The sequence below is a fragment of the Apis mellifera genome, linkage group LG11 (assembly GCF_003254395.2).
Source record: "Apis mellifera strain DH4 linkage group LG11, Amel_HAv3.1, whole genome shotgun sequence".
In the NCBI taxonomy this organism is placed as follows: domain Eukaryota; kingdom Metazoa; phylum Arthropoda; class Insecta; order Hymenoptera; family Apidae; genus Apis; species Apis mellifera.
Window position 1 is genome coordinate 4,603,328 of NC_037648.1, and position 22,639 is coordinate 4,625,966.

A 22,639-nucleotide genomic window follows, 5' to 3' on the forward strand; every position below is an offset into this window, starting at 1 on the left:
TCTCCTACTTCTGGATCACCAATAGTTTTTTTTTTTTCCATTTCTATTATTTCCGGTAAATATGTTATCTTTCACCCTGTTAACGAATTTATTATTTCGTGTCTTGTTTGATTGTTTGGATTTGTTATATTTATGATTATTTAAACCATTGGTTATCTTATATTATTTCATATTAATGATTTTAAGAAGTTTGAGATATAAGTTATTTATCTTCATTATATTATAAATATAAGTCACTTTTGTATTTTAAAATATTAAATATTTTAATATAATTATTAATATCATTAATTATTAAATATTTTAAGTAAAAATTAATATTCAGAAATTTCATTTGAATTTGTTATCTAATTATTTATATGTTTATTTATTATTGTTTAGATTGTATTTTATATATAATTTTCCACAAACGTTAACGAAACTTTTCATTACTGAAAAATCACATTCAATACTAATTCTTTATAAAAATTTTGAACTTATATGTTAATTTTGTTTCAATAAAATAATTATAGAAATATATGAATCAATGAATACAATAATGATTGTTTATCACATTCGAAAGTATTCATAATATAAACAATTTAAAGAAAATCTAGATAATCTTTATTTAAGAATAAAACCGAACTGTCCTATCATAAATTCGACAAATGCAAATGTTATAGTTATGTTATTTTAGAAATAATTGTATTCACAATTCTGTTTATAGTAAAAAAAAAATTCTATTAATAAAACAAATTTTAAAAAGAATTGAAGTTAAAATAATTAAAAATGAAAGTGAAATAATTAAAAATAAAAAGATTATACATTTTTGTAATTGTAAATATTTTTAACTTTCTTAATTTTTTTTAAAAAAATAACTTATGCTACTTTATACAAAGTAAACCAAAGTTTATTTATACAAGTAAATTGGAAAATTTTGTCAATCGTTATTATTATTCTAAATATTTAATTTTATCTATATATGCTTAACGATAACATAAAATGATTATTTTGATAACATATTTCATTAAAATAAATAAAAAATTAATGTAATTAAAAAAAATAAATATTTATATATATTTTAATAAATAACATTTTATTTATTTACAATTTAAATTTTTAAATAATTTTAAAATATTAATTTATTTTAATTAATTAAAATTTCATTAAATGAAACTGTATAATCATTTATCTTAAAAATGTAAATCTATTTCCTAAAATCTATAATATATACAATCAAATGAGAACCAAAAACAAATGTTAGCAAATATAATCCTAAACTTGATATTTGATATATCATATATGATAAATGTATATATGTATAAATATGAATAAGTTATTTAAATTCGATTCAATGATATATTTATAAATTATATTATTATATTTAATAAACATTATTATTTCTATATATTTATATAATAAATACTTTGTTTAAATATTTAATTCTTTTTTTTTTAAATTATACCAATAAGAAAATTATTAATTTTCGTATAAATTTTGTATGTTAATAAATTTTATATGTTAAATTTTTTTTTATTAAATTTTTTATATTTGAAAATTTTAAAAAGTTAAAATCTTTATGATACGAAAATTTTAATTTTTTTAACGCTCGTATGATCTCAATCTAGTATATTGTTTTATAAAATGGGTGTATCGAACTGGGAAATTTTTTTTCATTAAGTTGTCATTTGAAACTTTTTACATTGTATTTGCAATGCAATTTTGCGAAAAAATGACTTATTAAATATGTCATTTTTTTTAAATTATTATGTAAAAAAATAAATGGATTACTTTTATTTATAAAAATAAATTTTTTATATTATCGAAAAAATTTTATTTTTTTAATTGTATAAGGAATTTTAGAAGACAGTATAATAATCACTCTTTCTAAATATAATAGTTTTATAGATAGTAGATGTCTGGACAAAAGACTCAAATTGAAAATGATAATAACTCAAATTAAAAACATGAAGAGATTAGAAAATGCTATTCAAATTTTAAGAAATTTTTTATTTTGAATGATATATATGTATTTAACAATTTAACTATTTATTATATTAATGGTGAATCTGCCATTTGATTTTCGACTATATTATAAAAGTTTATTTTAATATTAAAACATTACAATAAATATTTCAACAAATTATTTTTGATATTATGAATCAAAATTCTTTTTGCATCATTAACAAAGAAATTTAAAGATGTTGATTTTTAATTTTTTTCTGTCTTTTTTACAAATAAATTTATTAATTTTTTTAAAATATATATACTTTCATGATTCTATTTTTTTTTTTTTATTTTCAAGTCAAAAATGAATTCTATTTCTTTTCAATCTAATGAAATATATAAATTAAATAAAAGTAACTTTGAAAATGAAATGACTTTAAAATAAATTTGAAAACATAAAAAAAAAAACATGAAAATGATGATATTAAAAATTATATTAAAAATAAAATATATAAAAAATTTTTAATATTTTATGAAATCTATGAGAGTGATTTTTAATTTTTTATATCTCATACATAAATTAATTATTAAAAGTATAAGGCGTACTAAAAAAATATTTTATATTTTTATTTTATATTTTATATTTTTTCACTGATATGATATAAAAATATATAATTTCAACTGATTTAGAAAAAAATAATCTTTTTTGTTCTTACTTTTTTTTTTAAATGATAAATTTAATATTAAAAATAATTTTTTTTTATTATAAATTACATAATATTAAAAAAAGAAAAATAGTTTAAATAAATTTACTAATATTTTAATAGTTGATAATATTTAATAATAAAATTACTAATATTTTAATATTAATTAAAAGTTTAAAATATTTGTTTTCTTTTAATTTTAAGAATAATTTTGCAAATCTATAATATTTTATTTAATATGACTTTCTGTAAATTTCGTGAGAAAGCAAAAAATACTTTTCAAATAGAAATTTACAAATAAAACAGTCTTGTTTTTTATTAAATGAAAAATATATATTGTGTTCATTATTACTTAGATTAAAATAATTAATTTAAAAATAAATTTAATATTTTTATTTTTTTCTAACAATAATATATTAAACGATCAAGTTTTTCGTTGAAATAAAGCGTCAATCATTTTACTTTTTATGAAAAAATTTTTAATGAAACATAATTTTGAATGGTACATGATATGCAAAATATATCTGGGATACATATTTAGTACAAAGTACTTATAAGTAGAATTATTTAATAAGAAAACACTATAATTGAATATAATTTTGCATTTTTTGAAATCCATAGTAACTTTTTTTTATTTTCAATATTTTAACTTGTAAATTTTTTTAATTTTCATTGCTACTTGAGGTTTCATAAACATTTTATTTGCACATAAAATTATAAAAAGAATTTACATATATTAATAAAAAGAATCGAATCAATTATATTTTGAGAATTATATATTGAGAAATAAAAACGAAAAAAAAAATTTTTTTAATTTAAAATTTATTTTAACAAAATCTCTGAAAGTTACATTAAATAGCACAGTAACTAATACAATTACTATGATTTGAAATTATTCTTTTTATCGATATCAAATTGAAAATTATCTTGGAAAAAAAATTAATTTTTACAGATTTTTTTAGAATTTAAGTTAATAATTAAGCGTAAGAGAATGCTAAAATCATTGAATAATTTCATTGCTTAAGTATTTGACTAATATCTCATAGTTCTTACGAAAAAGAAAGCCAACTCCGAGCATTAATTAGACCAGATATCCTTCTATCGATAATTAACCAGGATTTATCCCTTTTGCCATTATATTATTAAAATATGAACTTGTTTTTCCTTTTTTTTTTTTTTTCAAAAAGTTTTGCGATTTCAACATAGAAAAAAACCGAAAGATTCATTCTTAATTTTTTAAATGAAATGTTAATCATGTGTAATTATAAAATATATATATGCTATTTGTGATATAATCAGATAGAAATTAAATCTTTATGAAAAAATAAATTGAAAAGAGAAAATAAATTTTTTATGTAATACTTTCTTTTCAAAAAAATCATTTAAAAATTTATTCAATATACATATGTACAAAGTGTATATTCATAGAATATATGAAATGAATATTATGAATTGATACAGATTTCATTAAGCAAAATTTACTAATATTGTATAGTAATATTGTAAATAATATTGTATAATATTGTAGTTATAATTTATGATAATATTTGATATAATTATATATGATAATATATAATATAGAATAGTATATATTAAATCACATATGATAATAATAAATGTTGTTTAAAATTAATTTCTCTTTAATCAATGTTTTCACATTTTTAAGATATTCTATCTATATTATATTTGCAATTAATATTGTTGTCCGTTAAACTTAATGTTGCAAATTCTAATTAATAAATTTATGTATTATATAAAACTTATTTCAATGAAACTTTTGGAATATATTCTTGATTTAATAAAATTTCATAGAAAGAAATTATAAAAGTCCAATAATTCAAAATTTATATATTTATATTACATTTACAATTTAGTAAGTATAATTAATTTTCAAATTCAATTTTCTCGAAAATGAAATTCTCTGTTTTTATTAAATAATCACAAGAATAATATTATAAATAATTCAAAAATTAAACATATAAAATACTATTTCAAATAATAACTTCATTTTTTATAAATAATTCTTCAAATAAATATTTTTCATAAATATATTTTTTATTATGATATGAAATAAATTTTCAAATATTTTGCTTTAAAATTATTTCAATAACTATTTCTAATACTTATTGTTTGAATGAAATATATCTAGTATTTATTTGTATCTGTTTAATTAAAGAAAGAGTGCAATGTATATAAAATTTCATGAGAAAATTTCATTCAAGAATTTGTTTATTAATACTTCTTGTAGAAGATGATTTGAAAATGATTTGAAATGATGAAAAGAAATTTTTATATCGCGAATCATATTGTATGATTTAAAGTAATTTGAAATTGAAAATTTAAAATTTATTTGTAAATTTTAATAATTGATATAATTTGGATTTCTAATAGAATTTTCTATAATAAATTCATTATTCTTCGTTTTCCGAATATTATTAAATTTTAAAATAGTTTAGATATCTTATAAGATTCTAATGATTAAAAAGCTATTTTCTGGATTATTCATTAACCTATGCAATTAAAATTTATTTTCATTTATAAGAAATTTATATTATTATAACATTTTCTGTAAGAATGTAATATATAAAATTGTTGGGAGATTATAGTAATCTTATAAAAAGAAAATCTTAAAATTCAATTTTTTTCAATTTTAAAATAAAATAATAATATTAATATTAATGAAATATTATTAGCATATATACTGAGAAGGACTCTTGTAAAATAAATGTATAAATAATATAAATTGATTTGAAATTAAATCTTGGAGATAAAATGTTCAATAATACTAATGTAATTTTTATATTTTTAGTTTTTATAGTATATCAATGTATCATAAAAAAATTTAATATATCATTAAAAAAAAGAGGATCAAATAATTAAAAAAATAATTTAATAATTAAATAATTTAAAAGATTTAATAAGCTAAATGCGAGAGATGACAAATAAATCTTCAGAAAAATTAAAAATGATTTCAAGATTAGCATATTTAAATTTATCAAAAAAAAAATATTTAAATAAAAAAATAAGCGAGTCGATACAATTATTAAAAGAATATTTAAAAAAATATAATTACTATAATATAATGATATTAATATTATGATATTAATATTATATATTAAATATAAAATATTATATAAAAATTAAATATATTATATATATTATATTTATATATTTAATATTTTTAATAATATATTTTATATAATATTATATATAAAATCTATTTAAAAAAGTCATGTTAAAAAATATATAAGAGATTTTTTTTTTAATGTAATTATTATAGATAAATCGAAATTTAATATTTTTTATATTCAGATAGAAAATTAATTGTATAAAGAAAATATAATAATATTTATTAAAAATCTGTATATCGACATTTCGGAAATTGAAAATTGATTTAAAATAATCTAAAAATAGAGAAAGTGTCGAAAAAATTGATATTTTGAATAACTTAATTTTAATTTTGTTATGTTGACAAAAGTACAATTTATATAACAAAAGTTATATAAATATATGCTCTAAAGTATATGCTCTAAAGTTCTTTAAATATTTTGTCAATATTTCGATATTAATAATTATAATTGAATATATCTGCAACAAATTGAATAAACATAAGATTACATAATATTAGAAATAAAGAAAATCTAGAAAATTTTGCAAGAAAAATGATTAAAGATAATTCCCAAATTCTAACAAAAATTTAATAAACTTCATATCTTGACTACATTGAAAATGCACTAATACAAATTATCTAACAAAATATTAATAAAGAAAATTAATCATATATTTATTTAATCATATATTGTATTTATATACATAAAATTATATTTTACATGTAAAAATATATTTATAAAAAAAAAAATATATTTTGTTTCTTCTACATGATTTTTATTACTATCTTATATAGAGATCTATTTTAATTTTTTGAATTTTAATAAAAGTTTTATTATATTTTTATTTAAAAATTTTTTTTTATTTTTAAAAAAAATTACGAATATGAGATTTATTAATATTTATTAATATTTTATTTTTTTATATAAAGAGTCACAGAATAATTATAAATAGAAAAATTAAATTAATTATATTTATTATTTTATAACTAATTATATATATTATTTTATAACTAATTAGTTATTTTATTGTTACTTTTTTTGTAGACAAAATCGGATTAATACAAATTTTGGATATAGTCATATAGTTATTTTTGAAAAAAAAATATTTATAAAATTGTGTAAACTATTGATAAAAAGATTTTATGTAACACAATAAATAATATCAAAGATACTAAAATTAGACAAACAGTTATTTATAATATCTGCATACGTAAATTAATTAATGCTTTCTGGAGTTAATACAATCATAATTAATCTAGAATTGATATCTAATTTGCTTTTGAAATTTTCGAAAAATTTTATATAGTTATTAATCAAATATATTATATTTATATTAATTTGTCATTTCATTTTTTTTACATAAAATTATTATTAAAAACAAGAAAACTTCAAATCCTTATTAATATATTAAAATTATGTTATTATATCTTATTTTTTTCTATAAAAATTACAAAATTAAAGTAAATTTTACATTAATAAACATACAACATTTTTTTATTACAATCAAAATATAAAATTTATCAATAATCTATATAAAATAAAAATAATTATCGAGAATAATTGTTATGGAAGGATATTTTGAGAGAATTAATCTCTCTTGTGAATCTATATTTGAAACATAATTTTTTTTGTCAAAATCTTGATGTTTCATATTTTTATCTTACATCATATTAGTACTTTTTTTTTTTTAAATGAAATAGAGAAATATTAAACTACATGCTTGGGAATGATTTTAATCATTTCATAAATTTCATGAAAAGAATCATGCAAATTTTATTTTTTTGATATTCACTGAATTTTTATTCACTGAATTTAAGCGATGATCACTGTGTATAATTTAAATATGTTCCAAGATAGATTAAAAGTTATAGATATCATTTAGTGCGATAATATGTGTTTATAACTCATGGTAAATAAAAATTATTATTTCATCGAAACATATATTTGATAGATATATAAAATTCATAGGGAAAGAAATAAAAATACTAGTTAGCTTAAATAATAATCATTTATTTTAATGACACTATATTTTATATTTAAAATAGTTATAATTTATATTATAATATTTTTTATATCAAATAGTCTTTGCACCGATATCTATTTTTTTCATTCATCATATTGAAATGAATAATCTTTTTTGAATAAGCGGAAAATAGAAATCGATCGATCACCACCGAATAATTTAATTCGGTATGTTTTCAATGTTACGATAAAAAAATCTATATATCGCGTTTAATAGAAATTAGGAAGATCGATTTTTTTCAATAAAAAAAAAAAAAAAAAATTTGATTCAACAGTTTATGGCTGACAAATAAAATCAAACCAACCGATTTCTCTATGTCGTTGAGCGACACAGGCTTTGCTGTGTTTCAAAAGTTTTCTCGGTGCGATGTTGCAATTAAGAGGCATGACAGCATTTTTCCGGAAATGTCTGATCCCGGATTAAGGTCGGTGGTGGCATGTACCGAGACATGGTCGGGTCAAAATATAATCGTGAGACACGCGCACAATACCGTGGAAATATTATTCTGTCTTTCTCATTTCAATTTTTTCCTCTTCACCTCGACAAATGAAAATGTACGCTTGTCGCGTTATATATATATATGAACGCACTCTCACTTCTTTTTTCCTTTTTTGTGTTGTTCTGCTTTGCGAAAGATTGTATTCCGCCTTGATTTCCGTAATTGCGATATTCCTAGAAAGCTTAAGTATCGTGCGAAATTACTTTTTTTTTTCTGTTTTGAAACGGAGATTTATCATCCATTTTCGCATATTTGATGCGATATCAGAATCGCAATTAATATTAATATTAATGGGAAAAATTGATTGGAATTTTTGTTGAAGTAAAATTTTGATTGAATATAGTAATCCTTAATGGAAAATTATTCGTAAAAGAAGGTAAATAAACGAATTGCTATATTAGTTTTACAATGTGCGACAAAGAATAAAACGTGAAAATAAAAATTACATGATTATTTTCTAATAATATTTCTAATTAATAATGAAAAAAGTCATTTAATGTTTAAAAAATAATATTTGTGAAATTAATTTTTGATATGTTGAGAATCTTAATGCTTAGAGTAAGTAATAATGGTTTTAATATTTTAATCTTTTTTTTTTAAATATATTTTTTATCTTAATTTTTAATTTTATTATATTATTAATTATAATATTTTTTGTTTTTATGTTATATATAAATTTATTAATATTTTAAAATAAATATATAATATACAATATTTGTAAAATGATATAATTTTTTTCTTTAGAATTATTTTACATGTAATATAAAATAATAAAATAAATAAAATAAATAAAAATAAATTTTTAATTATTCTTTATAAATTCTAAAAAATTTAAGGAACATAAATTTTCTTACATTTAAATTAAATTAAGCACAAAAATTTCGAGCCAAAAATTTCATGTTGCAAATATCAAATTAATAAAATTTTTTGAATTAGTGATCATTAGTGAATCATTATAAACTAATAGTTTTCAATTTTTTTTTTATAAATGCGCATTGCTAAAATAAAAATTTATCAAATTATCTTATATGTAGAAATTTAAAATATAAGAATTTGTATCAATTAATTGAAAAATTAATTCGTTATTTTTTAAAAGAATTTTATTTAGAAACATTATATTTGGATTATTTTGTGAGTACTCGTAATTAAAGAAATTATATTAATATATAATTAATAATATATATACATATATACATTAATATAAAACATAAATATAAAACATAAATATAAAACATAAATTTTTAAACAAAAGAAATTTTTATATAATATTAATTACACGCATACTATTGAGTTGTTTTTCTTATACTATTTTTCTTATCAAGTAAACATTATTAGATTTTTCATTTTTTTTCCATAATATAATAAAAAAGATATATATATATATTATATATATATATATATATATATAAATTTTTTTTCCATAATAAAAAAGATATATATATATATATATAATATTAGAATTATCAAATGATTATCATATTTTTTGTTCTGTAATTATTAGAAATATAAACATATTTTTGGTAAAATTAATAAAATATATTTTATTAAGAGAGAAATAGAAATATATGTAATAATATTTATTTATTTTTATAACATTATTTTAATCACAATTATTTATACTTAAAATATTTAGATATTATATTATATTATTATATTACTTATTATAGATTTCGTATTATAAATCAATAATATTAGCGTTAACAAGCAATAAGTAAAATTCGTTCACTTTCAAGAAATAAATACAGTTTAATAGCTTGAAAAGAAAAATGAAAAAAACGGAATTCGTGGTATGTTTTCTAAATCCGGTTGTACACCAAGAAATACCGTAGAAGGAAGTTCCAAACGACTGGTAAAATTGGTAGGAAATTTACATGCTGGTACATGTAATAATTAATGAACTGTTTCAATATATTTATAATATTTGTATTTTATAAATTAATATAATTTCAAGAATTATTATCGAGTCTTTTAAAAATTACATTATACAAAATAAAAATTATTTTATAAAATATATTGAAATATAATATATATAATTTTATAAAAATTATTATTGAATTTTAAAAGTGTGTAATGTCTTTTTTACTTTAAATTTTATTTTGAAATAAATAAAAAAAGCTTAATAAAAACTATTAATTTTAGAGTTATGAAATATTTTTATTACTGATTAAAATATTACTTTTATAGCATATGTCGATACTCCATTCATTTCCTCAAGATATATTCTATACCTTTTCACGTATGCGTTGAAATTTCTAACATATACAGTATTAATATACATATATGATTTTAATATATATAGAATTTTTTTGGAAAATTGATTTTTGATCCCAAAATAAACATAAAAATAAATACACTAAAATACTGGTTTTAATTGTAATTAATTTAATTAATTAGATTTAATTTAATTAATTTATAATTATTAATAATTATAATTAAATAATTTAAATTTAGATGAAATGAAACAGAATGACAGTGATGTAACGAAGAAAGATTTATCTTATTCTATTTTTATTTCGCTTTATCTAAGAAAAACTTCAATTTTTCATAATTTAATAAATAAATCTGCAGCAAAATTTTTATATACTAATTTGGTTTTGATTTTCTAGAATTGATTTTCTAAAGAAAATTCTCTCTAGAATTGACTCTGACGAATATATTTAATATTTATTATATATTATAATTGAATTTATTATTATATTATTTATTATATTATTATATTATTTAATTGAATTTATATTGAGTTGCTATTTTGAAAAAGTGATACAATACTATTTTTTTTTTTAGTATATAATTGAAGAATTTATTTTTTCAATTATTTACAAAATATTTTTAATACTATACTATTCTATTTATATGTATGTTAATATTTGTTAATTACTGTTATATAATATGTTAATCACTATTTATAAATTATTTATATAAATAATTTAATAATTAACTATCAATATGAATAAGGGATAGACAATTTATCAGCAATTTATTTCCATATAAATTTAACGGGAACGGGATCTTTTTAAGTTTTTTTTTTTGTAATGTACCTATGTATTTCTATATATATAATATATATAATATATCTTCTCTCTATATAAGAGAAAAAAGAAACTATTAAATGTAAAATTGAATGACCATTATAACTTAGATTATTAATTTTAATTTTCCAAAAAATGTTTTATATTATATTTTTACATTCTGCTGGAAAAGATCCTATATTATCAAATAGATAAAATTCAATGATATAATATCAATAATTTTGTGCAAATCATTTGAAAATAGCTAATCTCCGACGTGTAAAAAAAAGTGAAAATGATGCTCTTTGTAATTTATTATAAAATCATTATTAAAAATTATTTATATCGGTAAGGAAGAATTTAATCGACAGACATTAATTGCATATAATAGATGCATTTTCGATTGACAAAGATTATACAAAAAAATATCAGAAGAAATATTTAAAAGAATATATATATAATTCGAAGTTCTGTAATTATTGTAGGATGATACTATTCCTAATGTTACTATGAAATTTTCGTAAATCTAATAATAATAATTTTTAATCTTGAAATACGAATTCGTTATGTTATTTAAACGCCTAAATTCTACTTCTATACTCAATGTGACATTCATAACGTTTCCCTCCTTGATATTCACCCTTGAAAAGTTTTTCACTTATCTAGATCGGAAAGACGAGAGCACGCGAGGTGAAGGACTTTCTTTAAGCATAGGAAGTACCGAGCATAAGATTCTTATAAAGAAACGAAGGTGAAGGAGAATGATGGAAATAAATGCGAGAGGAAAGTTGCCAAAGAAAACGATTTTTTTATTATAAAAGACCAATTAATTTTATAAAATTTTTTAATATTTTTTTATGTAAAATAATAATAACAGAATTTTTATTAATAATAGATATTAATCTTTCTCATAATTTTCAAATATAGTATTTAAATACTTATAATTATTAATACTACCTAAAATCGATATAATATATATGCAATATCAATATATATCACAATATCAATGCATTATAATGAAAATCAAATATTGAAATTATTCAAATTGATATTGAATCGAATATTTAGCAATCAAAAAGAATCGAAAAAAATTACATCTCAAAATCATATGTATCATATATATATTGTCATATATATATTGATATCAAACACGAGAGAAAAGTATATAAAAAGATATAGGATATACCAAAAGTCAATCGATATTTAACTATAATTTCAAGCCATTTTTTTGTGAAAATTTTCATTTCGGTTTTGTTAATGAATTATTAGTGATAAAAATTAATTATAGACCACGTAGATATATTGCATGACATTGAATATTTGTCATTAAATGGATTTAAATAAACATTCGATCCACTATCTATTTTTTATTATAAAATGGAGTTATTGTTTAAATAGACAAAATATATCTCCTAAAAAATATAGTGCAAAATATATTGTTCAAAAACATTAAAAGTATTAAATTTATTTATAAATTAATTATTTCCTAGTAATTTAAAATATATTTTATGAACATAGTATACTTTTTATTTAATAGCAGACAAAAGTAAATTTCAGAAATTTAATGGATTCTTTAAGATTTTTAAATAAATTACAACAAATCGAGTATCAAAATGAGAAAAAAATAAATATTTTAGGTTTTTAATTATAATAAGTAAATTAATAATTAAAATTTAAAAATTGATTGTTTTCAATTTAATACTATTATAATATATCATACTAAAAAATTTTATATAAACAATCTATATCTTAAATAAGAAAATTAATATTATATTAAATAAATATTATATTTAAATATAATTATTCATCTAAATAATTATCATTAAAGTAAATCATATAGTAATTTTATTATATGACTACCAAATTTTTAATATATGTTCTTTTATAACTTTTTAACTAATATATTTCTAGATCAGTATATTTTAGAATCTATCTATTGAGTATTATTATTAGTAATTTGAAATCGTTTCGAATGAATATTATATAATTATTTTAAATTTTTCAAAATATAACAATTTTTGAAATTTTTGAAAATTTTGAGAATATTAATAAATTTTTGAAAATTATATATTCTATTTCATTATTAATATATTATCTACTTTTTATTCTTGTTTTCGAATCGAAGTTATTATATATAATAACTTCAATTTGTCAATTTATCAATTTTTAAAAAACAAGTAATAAATAATGCAAATAAAACAAAATAATTTTCAAGAATTTCGAATCTAAAACTTTTCAACATTTTTAAGATTTTAAAAAATTTTTAGATTTTGAATTAAGTTTAAAGTAATCTAAATTTCCTCTCATTTTATAGATATATAGTAATGTAAAATTATGTAATAAATAATAAATAATAAATAATATTCTAAATTCTATTCTTAAATTAATCCTAACTAAAAAAATACAATAAAAACTTCAACAAAAATATAAATATAAATTCAGAGAAAATATATAATTTGTTTCTTAAAATAAAATTCAACTATCCAATTTTATACGCAAAATTAATCGGATTAAGCTTAAAACAACAACCCCGTTTAAATCTTCGATCCGCTTAGTAACCTTAGAATCTCGAAACAATACGTTCAAATTCACCCTCCGAGAGAAAGTAAATCGCATTAATTAGATCGTTCAATTCGGGACAAGCGAAGAATCAAGGATAGCCCTCCCCCCCTCCCCCCAATTCGAAATATCGAACAAGACGTGGAAGCCATTTTCATGCAGTTTTGTTGAAGCAACCGTCCGTTTCTGTTGCAGCAACTGAAAGATGAGCTGGGTGAAGTGGTGGCTGAAATGGAGGCGATGGAGGGCGGTGGTCTCGCCGTCGATGAAACCAAGCCATCGAATAAGGCTAAGCAGACGTCGATCGGCCGTAAGAAGTTCAACATGGACCCTAAGAAGGGCATCGAATACCTGATCGAGCACAATCTGCTAGCGCCGACGCCCGAGGACGTCGCCCAATTCCTCTACAAGGGCGAAGGTCTTAACAAAACGGCGATTGGCGATTACCTTGGTGAAAGACACGACTTCAACGAGAGGGTGTTGAGGGCATTCGTCGAATTGCATGATTTCACCGATTTGATCCTCGTACAAGCTCTTCGACAATTTCTTTGGTCGTTCCGATTGCCCGGCGAGGCGCAAAAGATCGATAGGATGATGGAATGCTTCGCACAGAGGTACTGCCAGTTGAATCCGAATATATTTACGAATACGGACACTTGTTACGTGCTCAGTTTCGCTATCATCATGTTGAATACGTCCTTGCACAATCCGAGCGTCAAGGATAAACCTAGCGTGGAACAGTTCATATCCATGAACCGTGGAATTAACAATGGCGGCGACTTGCCTCGAGAACTTCTTGTGGTAAGTTTTTTGCTTATTCTTACTTAATGTACGTGTGTATATATATATATATATATATATATATATAATTTTATATATATATATATATACGTACATTTTATATATATATATATATATATATAAAATCGAAAAAATCTCCATTATATTATTTCTCCATTATGTTAAGAAATATTATCTCTCCAATATTATCTTAAGAAAATTTATTCAAAGAAAAATTCTGATTTTAATGAAAATTTGTATATATGTAAGGAGATTATATATGGAGCAATTTTTTTATTAAAATTTGTTTAAAAAGAAAAAATCAAAAATCTATTTTTTTTTTATTTTTTTAATATAATTTTACTCAGAATTTTTTTATAACATAATATAATAAAGTAATAAACATTTTTCATTTAAAAAATTTTATTTTATATAACGTAATAATTATATTTAAAAAAATAAAAAAATTGAAACTTTAAGCACTGACTAGAATCTTATATCAAGATCAAGATAATTCAGTTAATTTTTATTCAAAATAATCTTCAAATTTTAACTAATAATTTTTAATATTCATTCTTTTCAAATACAAAGATATTAAATTTTAATTATATAAAATTTAATTATATAACATAAAAGTTAATTATTATTAATATATTAATAAATCGTTGTTAATATATTAATAATAAATATATGGAAAACAATTGATTTTAAAAATCTCAAAATAAACACAAAAACTGATATAAAAAAATGTTAATTGCTTATTTATTAAGTTATAAGCAATTGAATTTTGCTACTATACTACATGACAACTTCAAATGACAACTACATGAAACGAGACGAAAATAGAATGAGATTATTCTGTCTCTCTTTTATATTGTTTTCACATTCTGTTTCTGCTTTGTTTATTTAACACGAATTTAAATTTTTTATCATACAATAAATACACCTTAATCGATATTTTTGTTTATTAACTTTTAACTTATAAAATTGATCTTTCAAAAGTATTACATTCGAATATAATATTCTCTCTATAAAACTTCTCTAAAGATACTACTTCTTTATCTATAAGTAAATCTATCATTATAATATATTGATATAATATATATCGATTTTGATGAAATAATTTTGTTTAGAATCAATTTCTTTTTAATTTTTAATTGTTTCTCAAGCAAATAGTCATTCCCTTACGCGAATAAGATATAAAAAAATAAAGATATAAAAGAAAAATAGTCAGTTTGTTTCATAAAACGAGAAAATAAAATGTTAAAAGTATATATTTTTCTTTTGAATATATTGTTGAATTAAATTTAAAATAAAATAAAAATCAACTATTTTATATGAAAAAAATTTAATAAATCTTTTGATTTGTTAATGCTTTCAATAATGATATTTGAAAAAATATCATATTTTTTATAATAAATAATTTTATAATAAATATATTATAAATAATTTTATAATAATAATTTTTTGATTATTTTTCTTTCATAATATTTCTTTCTTCTCTATATAAATTTTTAATAAGTACTAATATTTACTAATAGTACTAATAGTAATTTTTTTTTATTTGTAAAAATACTAGAGAATCATTCTACTTGAAAAATTATAAATTATATTAATAATAAATAGATATAATACATTGATTATAATCTTCATAATCTCGCTTCGAGTCCTCTGGTGCTTAGATTCAAAATAATTGGTATATAGAGATTCAAAATAATTCTAAATGATTTCAAATTTATTAGTTTCGAGATATGTTTTATGGTTAATGATAATGAGACCAATGATGACACAAATTCCATCATATATGCATATATATTATAGTTATATTATAATTATATAAATATATATATGTAATAAAATATAATATATATATTATTGTGGTATAATTGGCAGAGGGTTTCTTATGAAAAAATAAATCGAAAAGGAAGAATAAAATTTTTTTATTTGAGGCTTCATTTTCGAGTAAACTAAATTGTAAACTAAATGAAAATTTGTAAATACAATTATTATTGTAAATACAAATAAAAATAACTAAAAAATATAGAATAAAATTTTATTAAAAAAATTAGAGATAAAATACATAGAATAAAAAATAACATACTATTAATAATTCATTTATATCCAAATGTATTTGTTAATTTAACTTGTATTTAAAAATTTTCAAACTTAATTTAATAAAATGTATGAAAACAAAACTTTACATGAAAAAATTTTATTCTTTTTTTTTTATTTATTTATTTTGTATTATCTTTTTTATTAAAGTTTTAATAACCATAAAAAATATTATTTCAAATAAATATAAAATAAATAAATAAAAAAACAAAACATTCTAAAATTTATAATATATAAATAAAAAACTATTTTTATTAAAATTATATAGCGAATCCAAAAAGATTGAGAGATATTAATCCAAACATATTGTCATATAATTTTTTTTAAAAATATGATTGAAAATTATTTTAATACGAACAATGAATTGAAAAATGCAACATTAAAATTTTAGAATAATAATTTTAGAGAATCGAATGTAAATTCTTTGAAGATGTAATAAATTAGTACTTCATTAAAATAAATAGCGAAAAATTTGAAATTAATTTAAATTAAAATATTTAATAAAAAACAAATATTTCCTAAATAAATTTTAATATATTATACTATAATATAATAAACTATACTATTATACTACTACTATAATATACTATAATTATAATATTATTTAGAAAATTTATTATTATAAAATATTTGATTTGTATTTTTAAATATTTTATATAAATATATTATTATATTTAATATTTACACGTGAATTACATATTTATTTTTCGAATAATTACATTAGAATGCAATAAACATTGTATTTTTCATTTATTTTTAGATATCAAAAATAAATTGAATTTTTTATTATTACATCATATACGGAATATCACCAATTTCACAAATTACAAACTGCAAGATGAATCTACATAAAAAAATAAATCGAAAAAAAGAATGTTTTTTTTTTTATTAAGGTTTCGAGTAAATCGAATAATTCGAGGTATTAAAAATTTGTTGAGTTCATATATACTTGATTATATTATAAACTAGTTTTTGTTACGTCTGCATACATTTCATCAATGTATAATTTGCTATTTTAAATTTGTTATTCTATTGACATATAATAACAGAAAATATATTGAGATAATAAGCAACATATCTATAATTATTACAAAATTAATATTTATTACAAATTTATTATTAATTAATTATTACAATAATCACTGACTGAATAGACGATTTAAAGATTTAAAGAGTCAAACGAACATTTGCAAAATAATATGCATCATTTGAAATGCTCAACGTTTGAAATGTATAACGTCTGTTTTCCATCACTTAAAAGAAATGTACAGGATAAAATTTTCCAATTCGTAAAAGAATTCTAGAATTAGTATAACTTATTTCTACATAATATTAATTCAATTTAATTTGGATCAATCGTGGAGATACTATACAATATTGACTACTAATACAATATTGACCATTACGATTTTCTGATCTAACGTCATTCCTAATCATAGATGTATTTATAAGATCCCATTAAACCGCTTATTATGAGGACATCTTAAGTAGTTTCAATAGAAAATATTATTTACATTTAAAAAAAAAATTATTAAATTATCTAATAATTATAATTAATTATTATCTTCATTTAAAAAAAAATATTTTAGAAAATGTTTATAAAATTTTTTATGTAGAATTATATTATCAAAAATTATATTACCAAAAAAGAAAAAAGAAATAGAATATATTTTCAACAATATAAATTTTTAAAATTTTTGATCGAAATATAATTTTATTTCAATAATTCCTTAACATTTAATGTTAGAAATCAAAATGGTAATTAAAAAAATACAATCATATTTTTAAATATAAATATAAATAAAATCATAAAAACGTATATTTATTTCAGTAAAAATGTCAAACATCGATTTATTCAAAAACAAAATTTTAAATAAAAAGATATTATTCTTTTTTTTTCTCTCCATATAGACTTATCCTTTTGTAGCTTATATATATATATCATTGACATTCTGCATAATAATATAACTTCAATGTTTATTCAATGTCAATATATTTACATATTGATAAAAACCAATTTATGATGGAAAAATTTTAATCTATATATATATATATATATATATATATATATATATATAAAAATATATATATATATTTATTTATTTATATATATATATTTATTTATTTATTTATTTATTTAAATATTTATTTATTTTATTTATTTATTTTTTTTTTTTGCAAAAAATTATGTTTCACAGTTATTTGATTATATTCTATATATATTATTATATACATGTATACATATATATAAATTTTAAATAAATAATTATAAAATAATATAATTATAAATAATTATAAATAATTATAAATAATATAAATTTTAAATAAAAATTTTTTCTATTCATTTTTTTTAGATAAAAATAATAATTTTATCAATTGAAATTAATCCATACAGATTATTATGATTATACATTTTTAAAGAATGAAAAATTATCTTCTGAATAATTAGCATTCTTAAGCTTTTAAAAATAAATTATAATAAAACATTTATTATTAGAATATCCTAATATTTGAAAAATATTTTATTATCCAAATTCTGAACAGCATCTTATTTCAGATAATGAAAGTTCTATATTCAAATCATATATAGTATATATCATATACATATTCATAATATATATATAAAATTAATATATAATATGTAATAGCATATAATATTACATATAAATATGTAATAGCAATAGAAACTAGTATAAAAATTTCGTTAGACTTATGTTTCAAATAGATTTGAGATGACAAATAAGTCTTCAAATATAATACAAATATAATAACAAATATAATAATATATATATAATATATATATATATATATTATATATAATATATATAATAAATAACACAATAGTATATATAATAACTTATATATATATTCATATAAGGATTATTCATATAAGTGTGATAAGTGGTGATGTATGCGTGTCATCATCTGCGCAATCCGTGGCCAGGATATAAAACAATTGGCGCATATAATATTTTATAAGTCGCCTTGTAACAAGCGGATCGTGATTATTAGAATTAATGCAATGGCTAACGGGGAAGTCCGTTGCAACGATTTAATGATAGATTTATTCAAAGTAGCGCGATGTTCGTTTCACCTGTTATCATCTGTTATCATCTATTTAGAACATCTATTAAAACAAATCTATATATATATATATATATATATAAACTATTATAAATATTTATTTTGAAAGTAATATATGTAAAGTTATAATCATTTATTGATACATTATTAATATCTTATTAATTATTAATTTTTGATATATCGATAATATCGTTAAGAGAATAAAATTATTAATACAAGAGACTACAATTTCAATTTTTTTTTATTTAGAGATATTATTAAAATACATAAAAATATTACTTGTAATAAATTACAATAAAAATAGATTTTATTGAAAATCTATATTGAAATCTACTTCAGCCACTTCTACTTATATTATAGATATCTTAATGTTTTTTTTAAATATATTTAAAATAAAAACTCAATAAAATATAATTATTCATTAATATTTAATATTTGGTTAATTATTAATCGTTAATATTTCCAATAAAAATTTTGAATAAGAAAAAATTGAAATTCCAATTATTTCCATTCATTATTATTGTCTTAACAATATTATTAATATTATCAAATTATTGGTGATATATGAATATTATATTGAAATTATTATTATCAATATTTATAATGTTATTGATAATGATAACGATATTCATAATCCTAGTTTAATTGTAAGTCCATTTTTGTTTGTTTTGAGATATTAAAGTATTTGTGTTTCCATTGATAAAAAAATACTAATAAAATCTATTTGTGTTTTTTTTATATATTCATTATTAATCAACCATATTCAATTATATATATATATATATAATTTATTTATTACTATTTTAATTATTCGAACGTAAAATGGATGGATTTTACTACATAAAAATAAATAAATTGGAAAAAAATGGACTTACATTACAATTTTTGAAATAAATTTCAATCGATAAAAATAAACGAATATTTTAAAATTTATTTTACTTTAAATTTTAAATTATTTATAAATAAAATTTAATATAAAAATTTATATTATACTACAATATAATTTATTATATTATAATATAATAAAAAACTTATATTAACTTTTACATGTAATTTTTATAATAATTTTTAATTTTTACGATAGTTTTCTTATATCATTTTTAAAATAAACATTTAATTTATATTATTTTTAAATAAATTTTCTAGGAAATAAAAATTTTTTTTCAACATAATATATATAATTTCGTATTTTTTTCATACAATCATAATCATTAAATTAGAATATTATTAAATTTAATTTAATTTATTAAATTTAATTAATTGAAATTTATATTTCAATTTCTTATACCTGTAAAATTAAAAAATTTAATTAAGCAATTTTCAATTTTAAATAAAATAAACAAAGATAAAAATGACAAAAAACATATTCAAAAGCATATAAAAAAATTTGTTAATATTGAAATTTTATTTTTAATTAATATTTGAATGTTGGCTATACGTTGCTATGTTAAATGAAAAATAATATATATATAAATAAAATACAAACATTTTGAATCATGTAATATTATATCTTATAATATATTGGGTTGGCAACTAAGTAATTGCGGATTTTTTTTAGAAAATCAAAGACAATTTTTTCATGGAACTAAATAACTTTATTCTGTAATGTGTTGCCCATTTTGATCAATGACCTTTTGCCATCTTTCAGGCAGCATCATAATCCCACGTTCATAAAACTTCTGGTTTTTATTAGCAAAAAACTGAATCAGATACGATTTGATATCATCATCATTATTGAAATTTTTACTATTCAAGGAGTTTTGTAAAGATCGAAACAAAAAGTAATCAGATGGTGCATGGTCAGGACTATATGGTGGATGTGGCAAAACATCCCAACCAAGCTCCAATAATTTTAGCCGAGTGACAAAAGATGTGTGTGGCCTTGCATTGTCATGATAGAATACAACACCTTTTCGATTTGTCAATTCGGGCCGCTTTTCTTCAACTGCATTGTTTAATTTCGTTAGTTGTTCAATGTAGACAACAGAATTGATCGTTCGGTTGGGTGGTAAGAGTAAAATAGATAATTCCTTTATAATTCCACCAAACTGATAACAAAACCTTCTTTTGATGAATACCAGCTTTTGATGTTGTTTGAGCTGGTTCACGTGGCCTGCTCCACGATCTTTTCCGCTTGATATTGTTGTAAACAACCCATTTTTCATCGCCAGTTATCAGTCATTTTAAAAATGGATCATTTTCATTACATTTCTTTAGCAAATCGCAGCTGTTAATGCGTTGCGTTAAATGCTTTTCTTTCAGTTCGTGAGGAACCCATGGATCGAGTTTTTGAACATAGCCAAGTTGTTTAAAATGGTTTTCAATGCATGTATGTGATACATGAAGCTTCTCTGCAATCTCACGAGTTGTACTGTGACGATCCGAATCGATTATTGCTTTGATTAGATCGTCATCAACTTCAACTGGACGACCAGAGCGTTTTTCGTCTTTGAGTGAAAATCACCAGAACGAAATTTGTCAAACCAATTTTGACACTGCCGTTCTTTTAAGGCTTCGTCGCCATAAACAGCACATAACTTTTTGTGAGCTTGCGATGCGTTTTTCCCTTTGCGAAAATAAAAAAGCAAAATATGACGATACTGTTCCTTTTGATTTTCCATTTTTCAACGAACGCCAAACGAAAACTACGCAACCGATCAAAAAATTTTTTTACTGATTGACAGCTGAATTGCCAACTATCAAATAACAAAATGTGTTTTACATTTGGACTATGCCAGCAAACCTAAAAATTCAAGCCATCTATGAGTGAAATCCGCAATTACTTAGATGCCAACCCAATATATTTATATTTTATATATTTATATTTATATTTTAAG

The 22,639-nt window shown here is 18.7% G+C and overlaps 1 protein-coding gene across 5 annotated transcripts in view; it reads left to right on the plus strand.

Moving 5' to 3' along the window:
- The window catches only part of LOC726993 (cytohesin-1), a 159,211-nt gene that overhangs the window by 124,082 nt on the left and 12,490 nt on the right, over positions 1–22,639 (plus strand). For all 5 annotated transcript variants that reach the window (XM_026443711.1, XM_026443712.1, XM_026443713.1 and 2 more), the window contains one exon: positions 14,022–14,627. In XM_026443711.1, the coding sequence (XP_026299496.1) occupies positions 14,022–14,627 (606 nt within the window). The remainder of the gene's footprint in view (positions 1–14,021; positions 14,628–22,639) is intronic.